Raw genomic sequence first — 18,455 nt, forward strand, 5'->3', positions numbered from 1 at the left:
AGACGTCTTCTACTGACTCTATGACGGGCCATCGGGAACCTGCCACACCATAACAGACCGTTGGTCCCGATATGTCTCGTCTACCTAGCCATCAAACCACTTGAAGTATCTACCTACAATGTGCGTACACTATTCCAACAAGGAAGAACCCACCAACTACTTATAGGTTGCATCGTCCGTGTGCAAGAACACCATCTTATTACATCATCCCAGACTGACGAAGTATGGCTAGACAACAAGAATTGGGTACTTAAGCGTATTTACAGTTCTGCCACAGACCAAAGGCAGGGATGTATGACTTCTGATGTCAACGCACATCCATCGGTGTCTTCAGAGTGTGCAGTCCATCAATCACTACAATAAGAGAATACCAACAGTTTCTTTTAACGGGAACCCCCGGCTTACTGTTACAATTAGGGACGCACCATTAGATTCTCAGGGTGGGGGTAGGAAGTTTTTCATTTTTTTATAACTTCACCCACTACATGAGCAAAAAAACAACTTTCCCCACCAACACTAAAAAAAAAAAAAAAAACCTTCCCCACCTAACTGTGTATAATGCATGAAATTAAAAAAAAAACTTGCCGCCTTTGGCGGCGAAAAAAAACTTCTTCCCCGACCCTAACTTCCTACCCCCCGAGTATCAAATGGTGCGTCCCTTATTATGCCCCAACTGAATCGGCCACCTCAGGAGTAAAGGACGTTTTCTATAATGCACTAGAAGACCATCTTGAAAAGGTGACTAGGCACAACATGTACCTCATCATTGGTGACTTTAATGCAAGAATTGGCAAAGATAGCCATATATCTCATCCAGCTGAGATTGGTCCTCATTGTTTTTATGACACAACAAATGACAATGGAGAGAGACTAGTGAATTTTTGCCAGGAGTTCAAGCTCCGTCCTTCACAATCAAGGTCTCCCCATCCCAAAACTCGTCTTTGGACATGGATGCATCCAACAGGCTCAAAGCAGCAACTGGACCACATCCTTGTCAACAGTAAGTGGGCAAATTCCCTGCGCAATTTCAGAGCTTATAACTCTGTAGAGCTGGATTCAGACCACAGAGTACTCAGCATACGACTGCACACCAGTCTTTGAACCACTAAAGGTAAACCTTGTAAGAGACCCAAATACAACTGGAAGAACCATTTCCAGATTCAACTCCCAAACAGATTCCAGGTCCTCCAGTGTGACAACAACCCGACACCAATTTCCGAGAGGTACGAAAATAATGTTGAGAAAGCTGTAGAAGAAGTCGCAGAAAAGGTGGTTGGAAAATGTAATCCCTATGGAATGTCAAGCTGGGTGACAAACATATCGACATATTGCCTTTTTGTGCTTACAGTACTCATCACACCCGTCGTAGGCTAGATGGTAACAAAAGGTACCTCTCGCTAGATAGGCTCACATAACTTTCTTTTGATCACCTATTGACAGTACATGTAGGCTGCCTGGTAAAGCGTTCATATGATGTCAGGTCAGTTACCGATTTAATGGTGGAACCCTTTTGTCTTGATAAATAGCTTATCGGCAAATACAATCGGTACAAAGGAACAATGCGTTATGTAATCTATTGCTTCTCCATAGGTCTACTTATTAAAACTTGCTTGTGTCAAGGGCAAGGGACGTACCGTTTCAGTTTTCAGTTTCAGTTTATTTACCAATTGAATCATATTTCAAAACAAACGGTATTACAATGGAGGGATGACCAAAAAAGAGCACAAGGCTCGTACAAGTTTGGCCACCCTGAAAGAGATTTATAAGAGAACTACTAATACTTAGATACTACGTGCAAAGACGAGAGACATTATGAAGCGACAAAACTACAATGTACAAAGCGAGACAGGACAACACAGGTGAGACAGACAAATATGTTGGTAATACGATATAATCAAGATAATAAAAAGATGGTTACGAGACTCGATGTCACGAGAATCATTGATTGGAAATCAACATGATCTATAAGTAAAACCCCAAGCAATCTAATTACAACTCATATTGTGCTACAAGATAATCTTTATACAGGTTACTAAAACATTTAATGGTGTTACAGTTACGAATATTGAGATCAATAACATTCCAACTTAATGGGCCCTGTCTTTTAATTGTGTTATTTGCAAGATCTGTTCTGAAGTTGTGAGGTCTATACAATTCAGCTGACCTGGTTCCATAAGAATGGAAGGTATTACTCTTCTTAAAATAATCAGTGAAGATATTTGGGAGTAAACCACTTTTGTACTTATACATAAAGAGGGAAATTTGATGTTTGTGAATATCATAAACTGTTAGTGTATTTTTATCTTAAACAAAGGTTGTGTGTGTGCAAAGTAATGTGAGTTGGTGCATAAACGGACAATTTTCTTTTGTTTGAGATGAATAGATTGTAAATTGCAATTATTCTTGTCGGCCCAAATAATATTACAATATTGAATATGTGGTAAAACCAAACTAGAATAAAGAGAAAATAATGTTGAGCCAGAAAGTATCCCGAGAAATTTTTGTGTGTGAGAGACCCTAGAGATAGGTTTGTTTTCAATATTGATTGAAGTAGTGTCAGGATACGTAAAACGCGTGTTGTGTTTGTTTTTAAATAACATATAATGTGGTCTTTTTAGTATTAAGGGAAAGTTTGTTTACTTTAAGCCATGTGGAAATTTTTGTAAGTTCAATATTAGCTGAATGTATGAGGTGATGGAGATTTTTATGTGAAGCCAATAAATTAGTGTCATCAGCATAAATGACAAATGAGAAAAATTTACTTGAGAACACAATGTCATTTATATATAAAATGAATAATAAGGGTCCTAAGATCGAGCCCTGTGGAACTCCACAACTTGTATTCAAACGAATTGAGTTACGATGATTAAAGTTAACGAACTGGGATCTATCAGTAAGGTAACTCCTGAACCAATCGAAGGCATTCCCACGAATACCGTAATGAGCGAGTTTTGAGAATAGAATATCATGGTTAACCGTGTCGAATGCCTTCGAGAGGTCCAGGAAGATACCAAGGGCGTGATTTTTGTTATCGAGATCGTTAACAATTTTATTGTAGACTTCCATGATGGCCATAGATGTGGAACGGTTAGAACGAAAACCAAATTGAGAGTTATAAAGTAGATTAAATCGGGAAATAAAATTGTACAACCTCTTGTGGACCACACGCTCAAGAATTTTTGAAAAAACAGGAAGAACTGAAATTGGTCTATAATTGGAAGAATCGTGGCGATCACCATCTTTAAAAATGGGAACAACTTTGGCGATCTTGAGTTGGTGGGGAACAAAACCAGAAGACAGGGATAAATTAAAAATATGGACAAGTGGGGTTGCGATTGAGGTGCTGACTGCTTTAATAACCTCGGGTTTGATTTCATCATGACCACTGCTTGCTCCAGGCTTCAGTGCCATACAGAGATTGACTACTTCATCGAAGTTGGTGGGTGAAAGAAAGAGTGAGTTAACAGGAGAATGAGCATTAATTAAAAAATCACGAAAATCAATATTTGGTTGTTGAATTTTGCCAGCTAATTTAGACCCAATATTAACAAAATATGAACTGAAATGATCTGCAATATGCTGAGAATCCGAAGTTGAAACGTTATTGATGTTAAACATAGTTGGAAGATCAGACGTATGTTGGCGACCGAGAATAGAATTTAAAATATTCCATGTTCGTTTCGAGTTATTTTTACAATTCTCTACTTTCTCAGCATAGTAGTCTTTTTTGGTACCATTAGATTCGGGGAGGCGGTGGGTGGGGGCCTGGAGGTAGGAAGTTTTTGAAAAAATACCTTCACCCACTACATGAGCAAAAAACTTTCCCCACCAACACTTTAAAAAAAACTTTCCCCACCTAACTCACACTCACATGCGAAAAAAAAATCTCTTCTTCTTCTTCCTTCCTTCTTTCCTTCCCCTCCGCCAAAAAGCCTCGGCGGAGTTTAAAACAAGAATATTATTTTGGTCATTATTTTTAAAGTATCATATCCTTTGTATGTTTAGTTCTTTAACTCTGCTGATCCAATAATTTTAAGGAAATTGATATCGAGACTCGTCTCCGTACCTGACTCCGTACACAACATCGGCAAAATACAAATAATTGAAAATTATTTATTCATACAAAAGAAAACTTCGGAGCACATCCACTCGAAATTCATGGTCAGTAAGAATGTAAATATTAATAATTATTATTCCCACTAATTGCAACTTAAGTACTACCAATTATGATTCGAAAAGTACACGTGTTTGTAACTTGTAACGCATCGGTACTCATTAAAAAAATAAATTAAGTCCTAGGGGTAGGACGGGCAATTTGCTAATGATAACAAAATCTTTTCAGTCAGCCCAGCAACTCAGCTAATAGTTACATTAATACAAATCCAAAGCACATAGTATTTATTGATCTTTTGTTGTGCTTCTCAGTTTGCCGTCAGACCCCTCCCCTACCCGTATAATTATTTCCACGGGCAGATCGTTTGACTTCGTAAAATCCCGATATACATGGTATAGTAAAAATAAGTATATTGCTTGCTTCATGACTTTTAGGGATGCTTGTGTTTGCTAAATAATTTCACTAAAACTATAACGTCTGATGGAAACAAATAAACACCACACAAACAGTTTATAAATAAACACCACACAAACAGTTTACAAATAAACACCACACAAACAGTTTACAAATAAACACCACACAAACAGTTTACAAATAAACACCACACAAACAGTTTACAAATAAGCACAACGTTATATTTGGGAATAAAGTAGTTAATACAACCGACTTAACACAACTCTCATAGAAATCGAGCGATTTCGAAAAGAAAATTAATCCAACCAATGAGACTAAAACGTTCAGTGTTCCCTTAACGCGCTTAAGGCAACTGCGGGTCACACTGTTGGAGTACTGTGATGAGGATTGGCTTACTTAGAAACGCTCAGTACCTAATGAACGACGTATATGAGCTGAGCTCCTGTATGTTCCTCTCTACTTGCAAGGAAAAAACTACTGATTATGTACGGAGTATGTTCAACTCAAACTCAATCAATGTAAGGACACTCACTTGTGTGTTATTCTTGGATATTATTGTGATGAAGTACATTGCCGAGTATTCATCAAGTGTATGACAAGCATCACAACGGAGTAGCAGATTCGTCAATTGATTTCCTCGAGAATCAAACGGTAGCAGGATTTGAAAAATATGGGCTGCTGTGAGCGTCCCTTAGTTACATCATGCTGGTGTTGTGGACTTAGAGGAGGTACAGTAGCCGCTGCCATATACGCCTTGGTATGTAAAATATGTAAATAATGATGATGATTTTGGTATTTATGATGGTGATGATGATGGTGTTGATGACGTTGATGATGATGATGATGATGTTGACTATGTTGATGTTGATGAAGATGATAATGATGATGATGATATGTTGATGTTGATGTTAATGAATGATGTTGATGTTGCTGTTGATGATGAGGAGGAGGAGGAAGAGGAGGAGGAGCAGGATGATGATGATGATGATGTTGATGATGATTACGACTGTTTTGACGACGATGGTAGTGACGATGATACTCATCATCATCATGATTTATGTCATCATTTAGGATGATGATGATGACGGTGATGATTATCATCATCATGTTATCATCATCAACAGCAACAGTTTCGTCATGCTTATTATACGAGACGCGTACGATTGGATCGGGGATGATTTGGGGTATTTAATATTGTTATCACAACAAAATGACCGATATAAAATCTCTGACAAAAATTCTACTTACTTCCTAAAGCCCTCTGATTTGATTTTTTTTGTTATTGCAAATCCATTTCATCAAAATACTAGTAGATATATATGCTTACAGCAATTTGTATGATAATATCGTTAGTAATGGAAACAATATATTGCGCCAGCTATTTGAATGTATCTAGTCAACAAGCTTCAACACAAACACGTAAATATAGTCAAATGTGATGTTTTTCGGTGCATGTGTGTACAAATTGTGTTAACATAATTATACTGCACGAAATTTTCACCTATATAGAGAAATTGACAGCGTTATTAACATTACACACCTGTGCCAACTAAAATCACATGGCGTGAAATAGTGATGATATAAATGATGATAGTATAATGATGGTAGAAATATCATTCCGATTGAATATGTTAAGTTTAAATGCTCTATCATGCATGCGTAACCAAAGCAAGTCACGTCCAATTGGGTACTTCACGTCTAAATATCTGGTCAAACCAACAAGGCAACATCATAAAAGTCAGTTATTGCTGATTCTCGTGATTTTATCGTACTACAAACACTCGGGGAGATGATCCTATCTGCGAAGAGTTATTATGCAAGTAGGTGAATTAGGATGTGGATTATGTTTCTGTAGAGATCTGCGTTGACAGGATGTTCTTGGTCAATTAACAAAGCTACTAAATCGTAGGAAGTTATAAAATTAAAAATCCATAAAAATGACAATACAAACGTGGAGTAGAACTGTCTTTTAAGACCTTTTTACTTAAAAGTAAAGGGAACCTCCGAAGTCCCCCGAAGAGTTGTTGTCAAATACACAGTCAGATAGTTAGCTTCAATCTCTGAGGCAACTACTTGTCTCACCGAAAATAAAATCGAGAAGAAAACGTTACAAACATTACCGAACCAGTATTTACATCCATTGGCGTAATAACCAAGATAGGTCAAGTGTTCAGAATCATGATGAGACTGAAAGATCTTTAAACACCAGATTTATTAAACACCGTCGTCCATTTACCGCCTCGTCAAAACTGTCCCAGCACATTCACATTGATTTCTCCAGCCACCAAATTGATTTGGACGAAGTTAAAATCTTTGGACCAATTTAAATTCCTTGACCAGGATAGTCTTTGCAAAGAATGGCTATATTATCCATAGGGGGATATCCGGAGAAATTGAAATACATATTTGACCCCTCATTCGAAGAAAATAAGATTCGCTCGGCGGAGTTATTTCAGCACTGTCAGCTCTGAAACAATATTACCTCCAGTTCCTTGAAAATGCGAGGAAGGAAGGAAGTGTCGCGTTCTGCGTCAATTTGATGCACTATATAGATATTAATGGTCAAAAAACAGGGAAAATGTGACATAACATACAATGGGAGAATAACAGGGATATAACCAGGGAAAATGTGACATATAACATACAATGGGAGAATAACACAAAAGCTTAAACGTGTATGTAAGCTACTCCTTGGAAAGGAGTATAAATCTTACTCCGACTCCCTTGCCACTCTGGATCTTGAGCCTCTACACTCCCGTAGACGGCAGATTTGCAAGGAGTTTGCCTCCAAAGCACATGCATCTGAAAAATTCTCCAGATGGTTCCCTGCCACTGACTATTCATCCTCAATGACCCTAAGAAAGCCCCTAAAGAGTTACAGGTGGAAAACCAAAAGATTCAAGGAAAGCTCAGTTCCATACATGGCTGAACTCCTGAATCATGCTTTATAGTGTTCTATTCTCCTGTCTATCTAGTGATTTGGTTTAAATCATTTTTGTGCGAATGGATGGATGGGAGGGGCTGGTTTGGTAGATTTGGTAGTCCAAGCCCTTAAGTGCAATTCCCTCTCCTGTCATATTGTCATATTATCATATCTCTTTATTATGCCGTCACATTGATATTTTTATTAGGTTGAGTTTTTGTGCAATGGTAAGTGTGGGCGTGCATCAGTGGATGTTGGTGGGTGGGGGTGGGTATGGGAGTGGTGTGGTGAGGTGTGTGCAGGGGTGTGTTTGAGATATAGTGTTGAGGTGAGTACGGTTGATATGAGCTACAGCTATATTATATTTGTCCTTTAATTCTTTGATTGTTCATTTACAAATTTTCATTGAGTATGTATCGTGCAATAATTCAAGTTTCTTTTTATGTATTTTATTATTATTTGCCTATCTTTATCAATTTGATTGTAATTCACCATGCAATTCAGCCATTTGGCTGCTATTTGAGTGTTTTAATAAAATATACCTGAAATAAATAACTATACAAAGGTCTATATAAATGGATGAAAATCCAAAATGAGCCTCTCAAACTAATTTTGCTGGATTTTTCGCCTTTGAAACCTTTTAAAAAGTCATAACTGGACAAAAAGTCCAAAAATCCAAACTCCTCTGCCATTTCTATAGAGGGTGTGCATTTCTTTTCTAGAATAGTCTAGAGGCCTGATCTCAATATACAACTTGAACTATTAGAGACCAGCTCAATCATGAAAAAAAAAGTTAAAAGTAACAAAGTATTTTATTACCAAAAGAATAATGACTTGATAGATCAGATTGTGTGAAAGGGCACAATGTAGCTACGTTATATGATTTGATCCTCCATCTGCCGTAAGGTGATTCAGAGATAGTTGCAGAGAGCCACGAATACTACAAAGGTTTGTTTTAAATAGTTTTAATAAATCTAATCGTTTGTACGAAATGAAAAAATGTAAAATGCATTGGTAGATTTTTGTAGAGACATCTTCCAATTTACAATATCACATATGGTTGCATTCGGTCACAATAGCTCATTAATACATTTGGAAAGATGCAGTTCTTTTCCTATAATGAGCCATTGTAACTGAACGATTAATGACGTGTGACCTTGTAATTTTTTTTTTTTTTTTTTTTTGTTTTTTTTTTTATTTTTCGGGGGTCTGTTTTTTTAAAAATTCTAAATACTCTTAGGTGGAACTTTCTAAATACTCTTACAGGTTGTTTTGCTCAAAATGTTTTCAAAACATTCCATATGTTTTCATCTGATCTGAGTAATTTATTTTGTCGCTGTAATTAAAGGCCTTTAGTGCCCCTACTTCCTTCCAAATCATATACGTGGATAGGTTTTGAAAACAGAGATGTTTTCATCATATATATTATTTAGTATAAACAGGTTACCAAACAATTACAATACTTGTTGTTTTCATCAATCATAGTTTATCATACTGAATACCTTTATTTTATCGCTTAATTCCCAGTTTATGTTATTCCTTTAATGCACTCTACTTCGTTTCGAAATCATACGAGGACAATAATCTTAGATACGTCTCCAGTAAGATCCAGTATATATGTCAACACAAAATATATTTGTGTCAATATGTAATAACACAAAATAATTATATTTGTGTTAATATTTATGACTTTAGTCTCATTTTACATTTGGACATATGCATCCTTACGACATTTTGCCTTACCATAAAAACTTGGGGCTTTATGGTGATATTGGTGGCCGCAATAATTTCGTACAGTTATTGAGATTTGTTTGAAATGGCATAAAAAGAATGAGCTGCTAAATATATATGTGACCGTCCACCACAAAGTCGGTAAATTGTATTCTGAGTTACAGTATATAGAGTGTACATGAAGGTTATATTCATAGGTACCTTGGTGCTACACGTATCTCATTTTGCTAGTGCCAGTCAAACACCTTAAACCAAACAATAATCCTATTGTTGAAGAGGATAATAAGCTTCTACCTATGTCTAAAGAATTCTTAAATAGCTCTAGTCTTTGTCTGCTTTGGCTAAATCCTGTTCAAGTGGTGGGTTACAAAACATTGTGTTTTGTTTAGGTATGTATAAACAACAATTAACAATGTGAGGACATTCCTGAACCTCGTTGACTTGGGGATAATTTGAAATGACCGCCAATTATTACTGTTTGCCAGCAATGTGGAAAAGGAGATTACGTAGAACCGAAATAAGGTACCATTTTGTTGAAGGAGCAAATTTCAAGAAACCATAACCCCGCTTCTGGATATCGTTTGAAGTCAAATGATTTACCATTTTAAAGCGTATGATATTATATATTTTCTAATCACGAAATAAAACAAAATTGGCCGGGCAGACTTTACGGCTGGTTTGTGGTGGACGGTGACATATTTTGTCCACCATCTACAATAATTTGAATTCAGAAAACAGTTACAAAAAATTAAGAAGAGTGTACCAAAGCTTTTACTAGGATTGAAGGTGCGCGTGGATCACAAGAAAAGCAGAGAAGTCGGACATCTTTATTTTTTATATTAACAGGTTGTTTTTGTTTTCCTTAGAATATTTTCTTAACATAACAAATGCTTTAGTGCAATATAGTTTTTATTCCATATGAAGTGGAACGGTTTTAAGAACATAGCCACACCGAATAATGTATCTATATTTCAGACAGGTTTCCAAACATCATGAACATACAAGCAAATGTTGCATCATACTGAGCAAAGTTCACTGCGTTGCTTTTTGCATAATATATTATTTAGGCCTACTTATAACGTATTGTATGATTTGTCACAATGTTCAACATGGTATAATATGATGACACATTCTATACAGGATATTTAACCTTACCATATCAATAACTCGTGACTTCAAAGTAATATGTGTTAGTAAAAGTGGTGATGCTGTGAATGATAGGAAATTGTACATATTGAGATGTATTGACGACATGCATTATATAATACTTGACAAATTGTACGCATTACTCAGTGGCTTTTATTATCTTGTTAATCAGCCATCTGAACAAATGAAACGTGTTTATGTTTATCAACAGTTGTACCCATGCTATGGAACTCACTTCAAAGTGAAATTCAGAACTCTCTGAACATAGATATTTAGGGCAATCTTAAGACTTAATACTTATATTGCTTAAAATATTTTTAAAGGCTCTCCGAGAGCGCTTTGAAACTTTAGTTATCAAGGGCTATATAAATTGTTTTTGTTGTTGTTGTCTTCCGAATTGAACTTAAAAATAGACTATTCTATGAAAAGAATCCAGCTTCAATGCTACGCTGTCATTAATCACCTGCAGCAGAATGTCATGGTAGAGTAACATATTAAGATTTTCTTACGAAATTCTGTTTATCGCGTTGACAAATGGTACTATTTAGTGCCAAAATTTATTTTTTTAAATAGCAATAAAATAGAACTGTCGTTGTACGAGAGATAAGTACTTTCAAGTGACCGTATGGTAAACAGGTGTCATTCAAATAACGAATATGTAATCAGATCTTGACCAAGATAATTGACGAAACACGGTCCAGTAAGAGAATCTTGACTCGATACAGGAAGAAGTGTCCTATTATTAAAGTTATTACGAGTCAATGAGATGGTCATATATGTGTATATGGGGACTCGGTTCACTTTGTGTTGATGAAAGCAAAAGAAAAAGAAAACAATACGAACATTTCATGCAAAACTTCCTGTAACACAAACATAAGCAAAGAGGCCGCGGCAAAAAAACAAATGCTTTAGTGCATTATATTTTCATTCCATATAAGTGAAAAGGTTTAAAAACATATTATTATTATTCAATTATTAAAACATTATATTTCAGACAGGTTTCCAAACATCATGAACATACAAGCAAATGTTGTTCTGTCCAGATTAGACTATGCCAACTCACTCTTAATTGGATGCAACTCTAGCAACATCACCCGCCTTCAGAGATTGCAGAACAGAGCTGCTCGCATAATCTTTCAAGTTGCTCGCCGCCATTCTACAACTCCTCTTCTCGCTAGTCTTCATTGGCTCCCAGTTAAAGATAGAATCGCCTTCAAGACACTTTTGTACATTTTCAAGTCACTTAATGATCAGGCTCCTTCATACCTCACAGACTGCATTACCATAATTATATCAATCAGGTAGACCCGGTGTACGATCTGCTGCAGACATTTCTCGTATTGTCATCCCTCGGAATCACCGGGTGGTTGGTGGTGGGGCTTTCAGCATTGCTGGTCCCAAACTTTGGAATAACTTGCCATCATCCATACGGTCATGTCCCACTGTCAGCAGTTTCAAGAGCCATCTAAAGACTCATTTGTTCACCTCATAAGATTTTTTGTTGTTGTTTTCCTCTTTTCTTTTTGTGTAAAGTGCTATGTTCATTTTCCTTGAATTTGTAATAGCGCTATATAAGTGCTGGTATTATTATTATTATTATTAAATGTTCACTGCGTTGCTTTAATGCACAAAACATGTACATTATTTACTTTAACGTGTTGTATAATTTGTCACAATGTGAAAATGTTCAACATGGTATAATATGATGACACATTCTATACAGGATATTTAACCATACCATATCAATCAACTTGTGACTTCAAAGTAATATTGGTTGGTGGTGGTGCTGTGAATGATAGGAAATTGTACATTGAGATGTATTGACGACATGCATTATATAATACTTATTAAATTGTACGCATTACTCAGTGGTCTTTATTATCTTGTTAATCCATGGTTAATCAGCCATCTGAACAAATGACACGTGTTTATGTTTATCGACTGTTGTACCCATGTTATGGAACTCACTTCAAAGTGAAATTCAGAACTCAAGAGAGCGAACCGTGGTTTTGATTCCAGGGAAGGTGTCTGTAAGAGGCTCAGCCATTAGAATAGGACTAACTGAGATCGCGCGCCAAATAAACTTACTGCAGTAATTTTCCTAGTCTTGAAATAGGCATAGATGGGAATCGAACCCGGTACAGTCGTCGAAGTAAACTTTATAAATCTAATGATATGTACTTAAAGTGTATGTAGCTGGGTTGAAAAGCCGGCGATCAATTGGAAATTTTGACCTTTCATATTGAAGATACACATCTTTTCTCAAAAAAGACCCAATTTTTTTTGGTGATTTGAGGAAAAACATTCATATCTTCAATACGAAAGGTCAAAATTTTCAATTGATTATCGGCTTTTCATCCCAGCTGCATATAAAAAAACTTTAAGTACATATCATTAGATTTTAAAAGTTTACTTCGAGGACTGTTAAATATTTAAAATATCAATTTTTAATCATTTTCCATTATATCGCGAATTTCAAAAAATCAGATTTATTTAATATCAGAATGACATTCTTCATATTTAGAATGCAATTCGATAAGTCTGATGTTCTCTCATGTCCTACAAAATACTGTCCAAACGTTCGCGCTATAGAAATTGTTGTTGTTGTTGTCTTCCAAATTGCACTTAAAAATAAACTATTCGATGAAAAGAATCAAACTTCAATGCTACGCTGTCATTCATCTCCTACAACAGGATATGTCGTAGTAGAGTATTAAACACATTTAAGATTTTCGTACGAAATTCTGTTTTTTAGTATTTAGTACCATAATTTATTTTTTTAAATAGCAACAAAATAGAACTGTCGTTCTATGAGAGATAAGTACTTTCAAGTGACCGTATGGTAAACAGGTGTCATTCAAATAACGAATATGTAATCAGATCTTGACCAAGATAATTGACGAAACACGGTCCAGTAAGAGAATCTTGACTCGATACAGGAAGAAGTGTCCTATTATTAAAGTTATTACGAGTCAATGAGATGGTCATGTATGTGTATATGGGGACTCGGTTCACTTTGTGTTGATGAAAGCAAAAGAAAAAGAAAACAATACGAACATTTCATGCAAAACTTCCTGTAACACAAACATAAGCAAAGAGGCCGCGGCAAAAAAACAAATGCTTTAGTGCATTATATTTTCATTCCATATAAGTGAAAAGGTTTAAAAACATATTATTATTATTCAATTATTAAAACATTATATTTCAGACAGGTTTCCAAACATCATGAACATACAAGCAAATGTTGTTCTGTCCAGATTAGACTATGCCAACTCACTCTTAATTGGATGCAACTCTAGCAACATCACCCGCCTTCAGAGATTGCAGAACAGAGCTGCTCGCATAATCTTTCAAGTTGCTCGCCGCCATTCTACAACTCCTCTTCTCGCTAGTCTTCATTGGCTCCCAGCAGGGGGGGCCGGCCAAGATTGGCTGAATTTTGACGTTGTCATTGGTTTTACACGTAAACACAAAAATGTCTCAAATTATTCCAAAACTGTACGTATGTTATTAAGCACTATTTTATCAGTCTAAATCCGTTGAGGTTCGCCAGTGAACCTCATTGTAAGTACTGTTTTTTGAATGTTTTGTATGAATAACGCACGGTATGTTTATGATATATACCTACAATTTCCCCGATTGTGTATCACGGTTCGCTTGGTCTAATGGTAACGGGTCTCGCCTGCGGTGCATAGGGTCCAGAGATCGAGTCCCGCTCACTCCCGGCTATAATATTTTTTTTTCTTCACATTTATTTTGAATCCAAAAATATTTATTTTTATGTGAAAATTTATACATTCACTGAGAAATATATTTTGTGCATTTTTTTTCTGTAACGGGGCCAATAGAGCTAAAAACACAACTCAGCACGGGGCGTCCAATGTCCAGGCAGTGTTGCCGTCATATTGTCTGTTTTGTTTACGATATTGGCTGTTGCCACAGTGAATAATGTAGTCCACCATCGTCTGGGCTCCCAGTTAAAGATAGAATCGCCTTCAAGACACTTTTGTACATTTTCAAGTCACTTAATGATCAGGCTCCTTCATACCTCACAGACTGCATTACCATAATTATATCAATCAGGTAGACCCGGTGTACGATCTGCTGCAGACATTTCTCGTATTGTCATCCCTCGGAATCACCGGGTGGTTGGTGGTGGGGCTTTCAGCATTGCTGGTCCCAAACTTTGGAATAACTTGCCATCATCCATACGGTCATGTCCCACTGTCAGCAGTTTCAAGAGCCATCTAAAGACTCATTTGTTCACCTCATAAGATTTTTTGTTGTTGTTTTCCTCTTTTCTTTTTGTGTAAAGTGCTATGTTCATTTTCCTTGAATTTGTAATAGCGCTATATAAGTGCTGGTATTATTATTATTATTATTAAATGTTCACTGCGTTGCTTTAATGCACAAAACATGTACATTATTTACTTTAACGTGTTGTATAATTTGTCACAATGTGAAAATGTTCAACATGGTATAATATGATGACACATTCTATACAGGATATTTAACCATACCATATCAATCAACTTGTGACTTCAAAGTAATATTGGTTGGTGGTGGTGCTGTGAATGATAGGAAATTGTACATTGAGATGTATTGACGACATGCATTATATAATACTTATTAAATTGTACGCATTACTCAGTGGTCTTTATTATCTTGTTAATCCATGGTTAATCAGCCATCTGAACAAATGACACGTGTTTATGTTTATCGACTGTTGTACCCATGTTATGGAACTCACTTCAAAGTGAAATTCAGAACTCAAGAGAGCGAACCGTGGTTTTGATTCCAGGGAAGGTGTCTGTAAGAGGCTCAGCCATTAGAAAAGGACTAACTGAGATCGCGCGCCAAATAAACTTACTGCAGTAATTTTCCTAGTCTTGAAATAGGCATAGATGGGAATCGAACCCGGTACAGTCGTCGAAGTAAACTTTATAAATCTAATGATATGTACTTAAAGTGTATGTAGCTGGGTTGAAAAGCCGGCGATCAATTGAAAATTTTGACCTTTCATATTGAAGATACACATTGTTTTATCAAAAAGACCTAATTAGTTTTGGTGTTTTAAGGAAAAACATTCATATCTTCAATACGAAAGGTCAACATTTTCAATTGATTATCGGCTTTTCATCCCAGCTGCATATAAAAAAACTTTAAGTACATATCATTAGATTTTAAAAGTTTACTTCGAGGACTGTTAAATATTTAAAATATCAATTTTTTAATCATTTTCCATTATATCGCGAATTTCAAAAAATCAGATTTATTTAATATCAGAATGACATTCTTCATATTCAGAATGCAATTCGATAAGTCTGATGTTCTCTCATGTCCTACAAAATACTGCCCAAACGTTCGCGCTATAGAAATTGTTGTTGTTGTTGTCTTCCAAATTGCACTTAAAAATAAACTATTCGATGAAAAGAATCAAACTTCAATGCTGCGCTGTCATTCATCTCCTACAACAGGATATGTCGTAGTAGAGTATTAAACACATTTAAGATTTTCGTACGAAATTCTGTTTTTTAGTATTTAGTACCATAATTTATTTTTTTAAATAGCAATAAAATAGAACTGTCGTTGTACGAGAGATAAGTACTTTCAAGTGACCGTATGGTAAACAGGTGTCATTCAAATAACGAATATGTAATCAGATCTTGACCAAGATAATTGACGAAACACGGTCCAGTAAGAGAATCTTACAGGCAGAAGTGTCTTATTATTAAGGTTGAAATCGTTCAGGCATACTATAGTAATCACTTTGAGGTAGAACTTTATTAAATGTACTAAGAAATTGTCCAAATTGAGGAAAACAATACGAAGGGATCAGATATTTACGCGTTTTTAAAACTCCCTTGATAACATTGCATTCAAACGAATACAAACATGTGGATCACAAAACAATAAATAAAGAAGCCCGGCAAAAGAGTCAGCGATGTGCTCGTATATATTAACGGGTTGTTTTGCACAGAATGTTCGCAAAACATTCCAAATGTTTTTATAATACTGAGTGATTTATTATGTCGTTTTAAAAGCTTTCAGTGATCCTACTTTATTCCAAATCATACAATCAATAAGTGAACAGGATTTGAAAACAACGCTGTGTTTAGTACTACATGTAGGTTACCAAACAATATTGCAATGCTTGTTGTTTTCATCATACTGAATAAACTTTATTTTATTGCTTAAATGCAGTTTATTGTATTGCATTAATGCAGGATATAAAATCATACAATAATGTTAGATACAATACCTGTTTTACCTGTCTATTTCTAAATTCTAGTACGCGGCAAATAATATGTGAATATTTCGACTGCTCAGTACCAGAAGTGGGTAAGTGCAAGCTGTCATGTGTAGCTGCATGCCATTTAGATGAGTATAATACACTGTGTGTAAATTGCCCAATGTTCACAAGGCAGCTATTACACTTACACACTTCTGGCACCGAGCAGTCGATTTATGACTTCCCAATCTCATTTGATATGTGGACACAAAGAAACACATCCTTCGGGGACATCATGGTGATATTGGTGGCCGCAATATTTTCATACAGTTATTGAGATTTATTGACAAAATGGATGCTAAGATAATGCAAATTGAACATTGTATTCATGTTATTGCTTTATTAAGGTGGAATAAACAGGCAAAATAGTAACTATTTTAAACCGAATTGTATATAAATAAGCATCTTTCATTGTCTTAAAATGCACCGTAATTGCATTTGATCGATATGTTTTGCAGTTGCGTGTGAAATTGCAGGTGTAGTATTTGAAAAACAGTTACAAAGAATCACCAAGACTAATTAGACTCGATATTTTTCTGGGATTGATGGTGCGTGTGGATCACAATAATAAACAAAAAAAAGTCGAACACCTGTTGTCATATTAGCAGGCCGCAATATTTTCATACAGTTATTGAGATTTATTGACAACATAGTATTATGCTGAGATAATGCAAATTAAAGATTATTGTTTTGGAGTAAGCAGGAAAAATACGAAATATTTTAACCTGAATTGTATAGCATCTTTCATTGTCTTAAAAAGCACCGTGACTCGATCTGCGTGTGATATTGCAGTTGACATAATCATTTACTTTTTCTACCATCTTCAATATTATGTACGTATTAATTCAAAAAACAGTTGCAAAGAATTACCAAGACTATCATACTTTGAAACTTTGGTTATTATGCGCTATTGTTGTTGTTGTTGTTGTTGTCCTGGATTGTTAAATATCATAAACATCATTGTTGTTATTTCAGAGTCAAGGATAAAGTTTAAGACAAAAAAGAATATTTTATTCTATTTATGTTTAGGGATATGGGACAAGTATATAATTTTTTATCGAAATGATAGTTAATCCTAAAAATCAAAATGTCTATTTCAAATGTCAAGCCTGAATGTGTTATATTTTGGCCAGAAATAAATTTTCATTTTAATTTGAAAGGTAAATTCTAGACTGGTAAAGAGGCAATGGTTATAGTCCATATTGCACTAAAAATAGACTATTCGTATTAAAATTCCCATTTAAAAGAAGTGTTATCCAGCTTTGAAAGTATACTGCCATTACTCTCTTACAACCGGATATGTCATGGTAGAGTAAAATAATTAAGATTTTTCTTCTTTTTATCGCGTTAAGGGATCTAGAATGAGCGTTTATGGCGTTTCGACAGTATTTTTTGTGGGACATGAGAGCACCTCAGACGTATCGAATTGCATTCTGAATACGAAGCATGTCTTTCTGATATCAAATAATTTTCATTTTTTGAAATTCACGATATAATACAAATTTTATGACAAATTATTAAAATTTGATATTTTTCAAATTTTTGATATATAACAGTCCTCGAAATAAATTTTATAAATCTAATGATATATTCTTGAAGCGTATGTAGCTGAGAGGAAAAGCCGACGATCAATTGAAAATTTTGACCTTTTATATTGAAGATATGGATTTTTTCCCAAAAACACCTATTTTTTTGGTGTTTTGGGAAAAAAATCCTTATCTTCAATACGAAAGGTCAAAATTTTCAATTGATCGTCGGCTTTTCATCCCACCTACATACACTTAAAGTATAAATCATCAGATTTATAAAGTTTACTTCAAGTACTGTTAAATATC

At 35.3% G+C, this 18,455-nt stretch overlaps 2 protein-coding genes across 2 annotated transcripts in view; both read left to right on the forward strand.

The window, feature by feature from the left end:
* The first annotated feature begins 753 nt into the window (after positions 1-753).
* LOC140160154 (craniofacial development protein 2-like) lies at positions 754-1,101 on the forward strand. Its single transcript, XM_072183431.1, has one exon. The coding sequence runs from the start codon at positions 754-756 to the stop codon at positions 1,099-1,101; it is 348 nt and encodes a 115-aa protein (XP_072039532.1).
* A 3,804-nt stretch (positions 1,102-4,905) lies between these two features.
* LOC140161183 (uncharacterized) overlaps positions 4,906-18,455 on the forward strand; it is a 106,340-nt gene continuing 92,790 nt past the window's right edge. Inside the window, exon 1 of the mRNA XM_072184632.1 lies at positions 4,906-5,285. Coding sequence (XP_072040733.1) covers positions 5,199-5,285 — 87 coding nt within the window. The 5' untranslated portion in view covers positions 4,906-5,198. The remainder of the gene's footprint in view (positions 5,286-18,455) is intronic.

Source organism: Amphiura filiformis, chromosome 9 (assembly GCF_039555335.1).
Source record: "Amphiura filiformis chromosome 9, Afil_fr2py, whole genome shotgun sequence".
In the NCBI taxonomy this organism is placed as follows: domain Eukaryota; kingdom Metazoa; phylum Echinodermata; class Ophiuroidea; order Amphilepidida; family Amphiuridae; genus Amphiura; species Amphiura filiformis.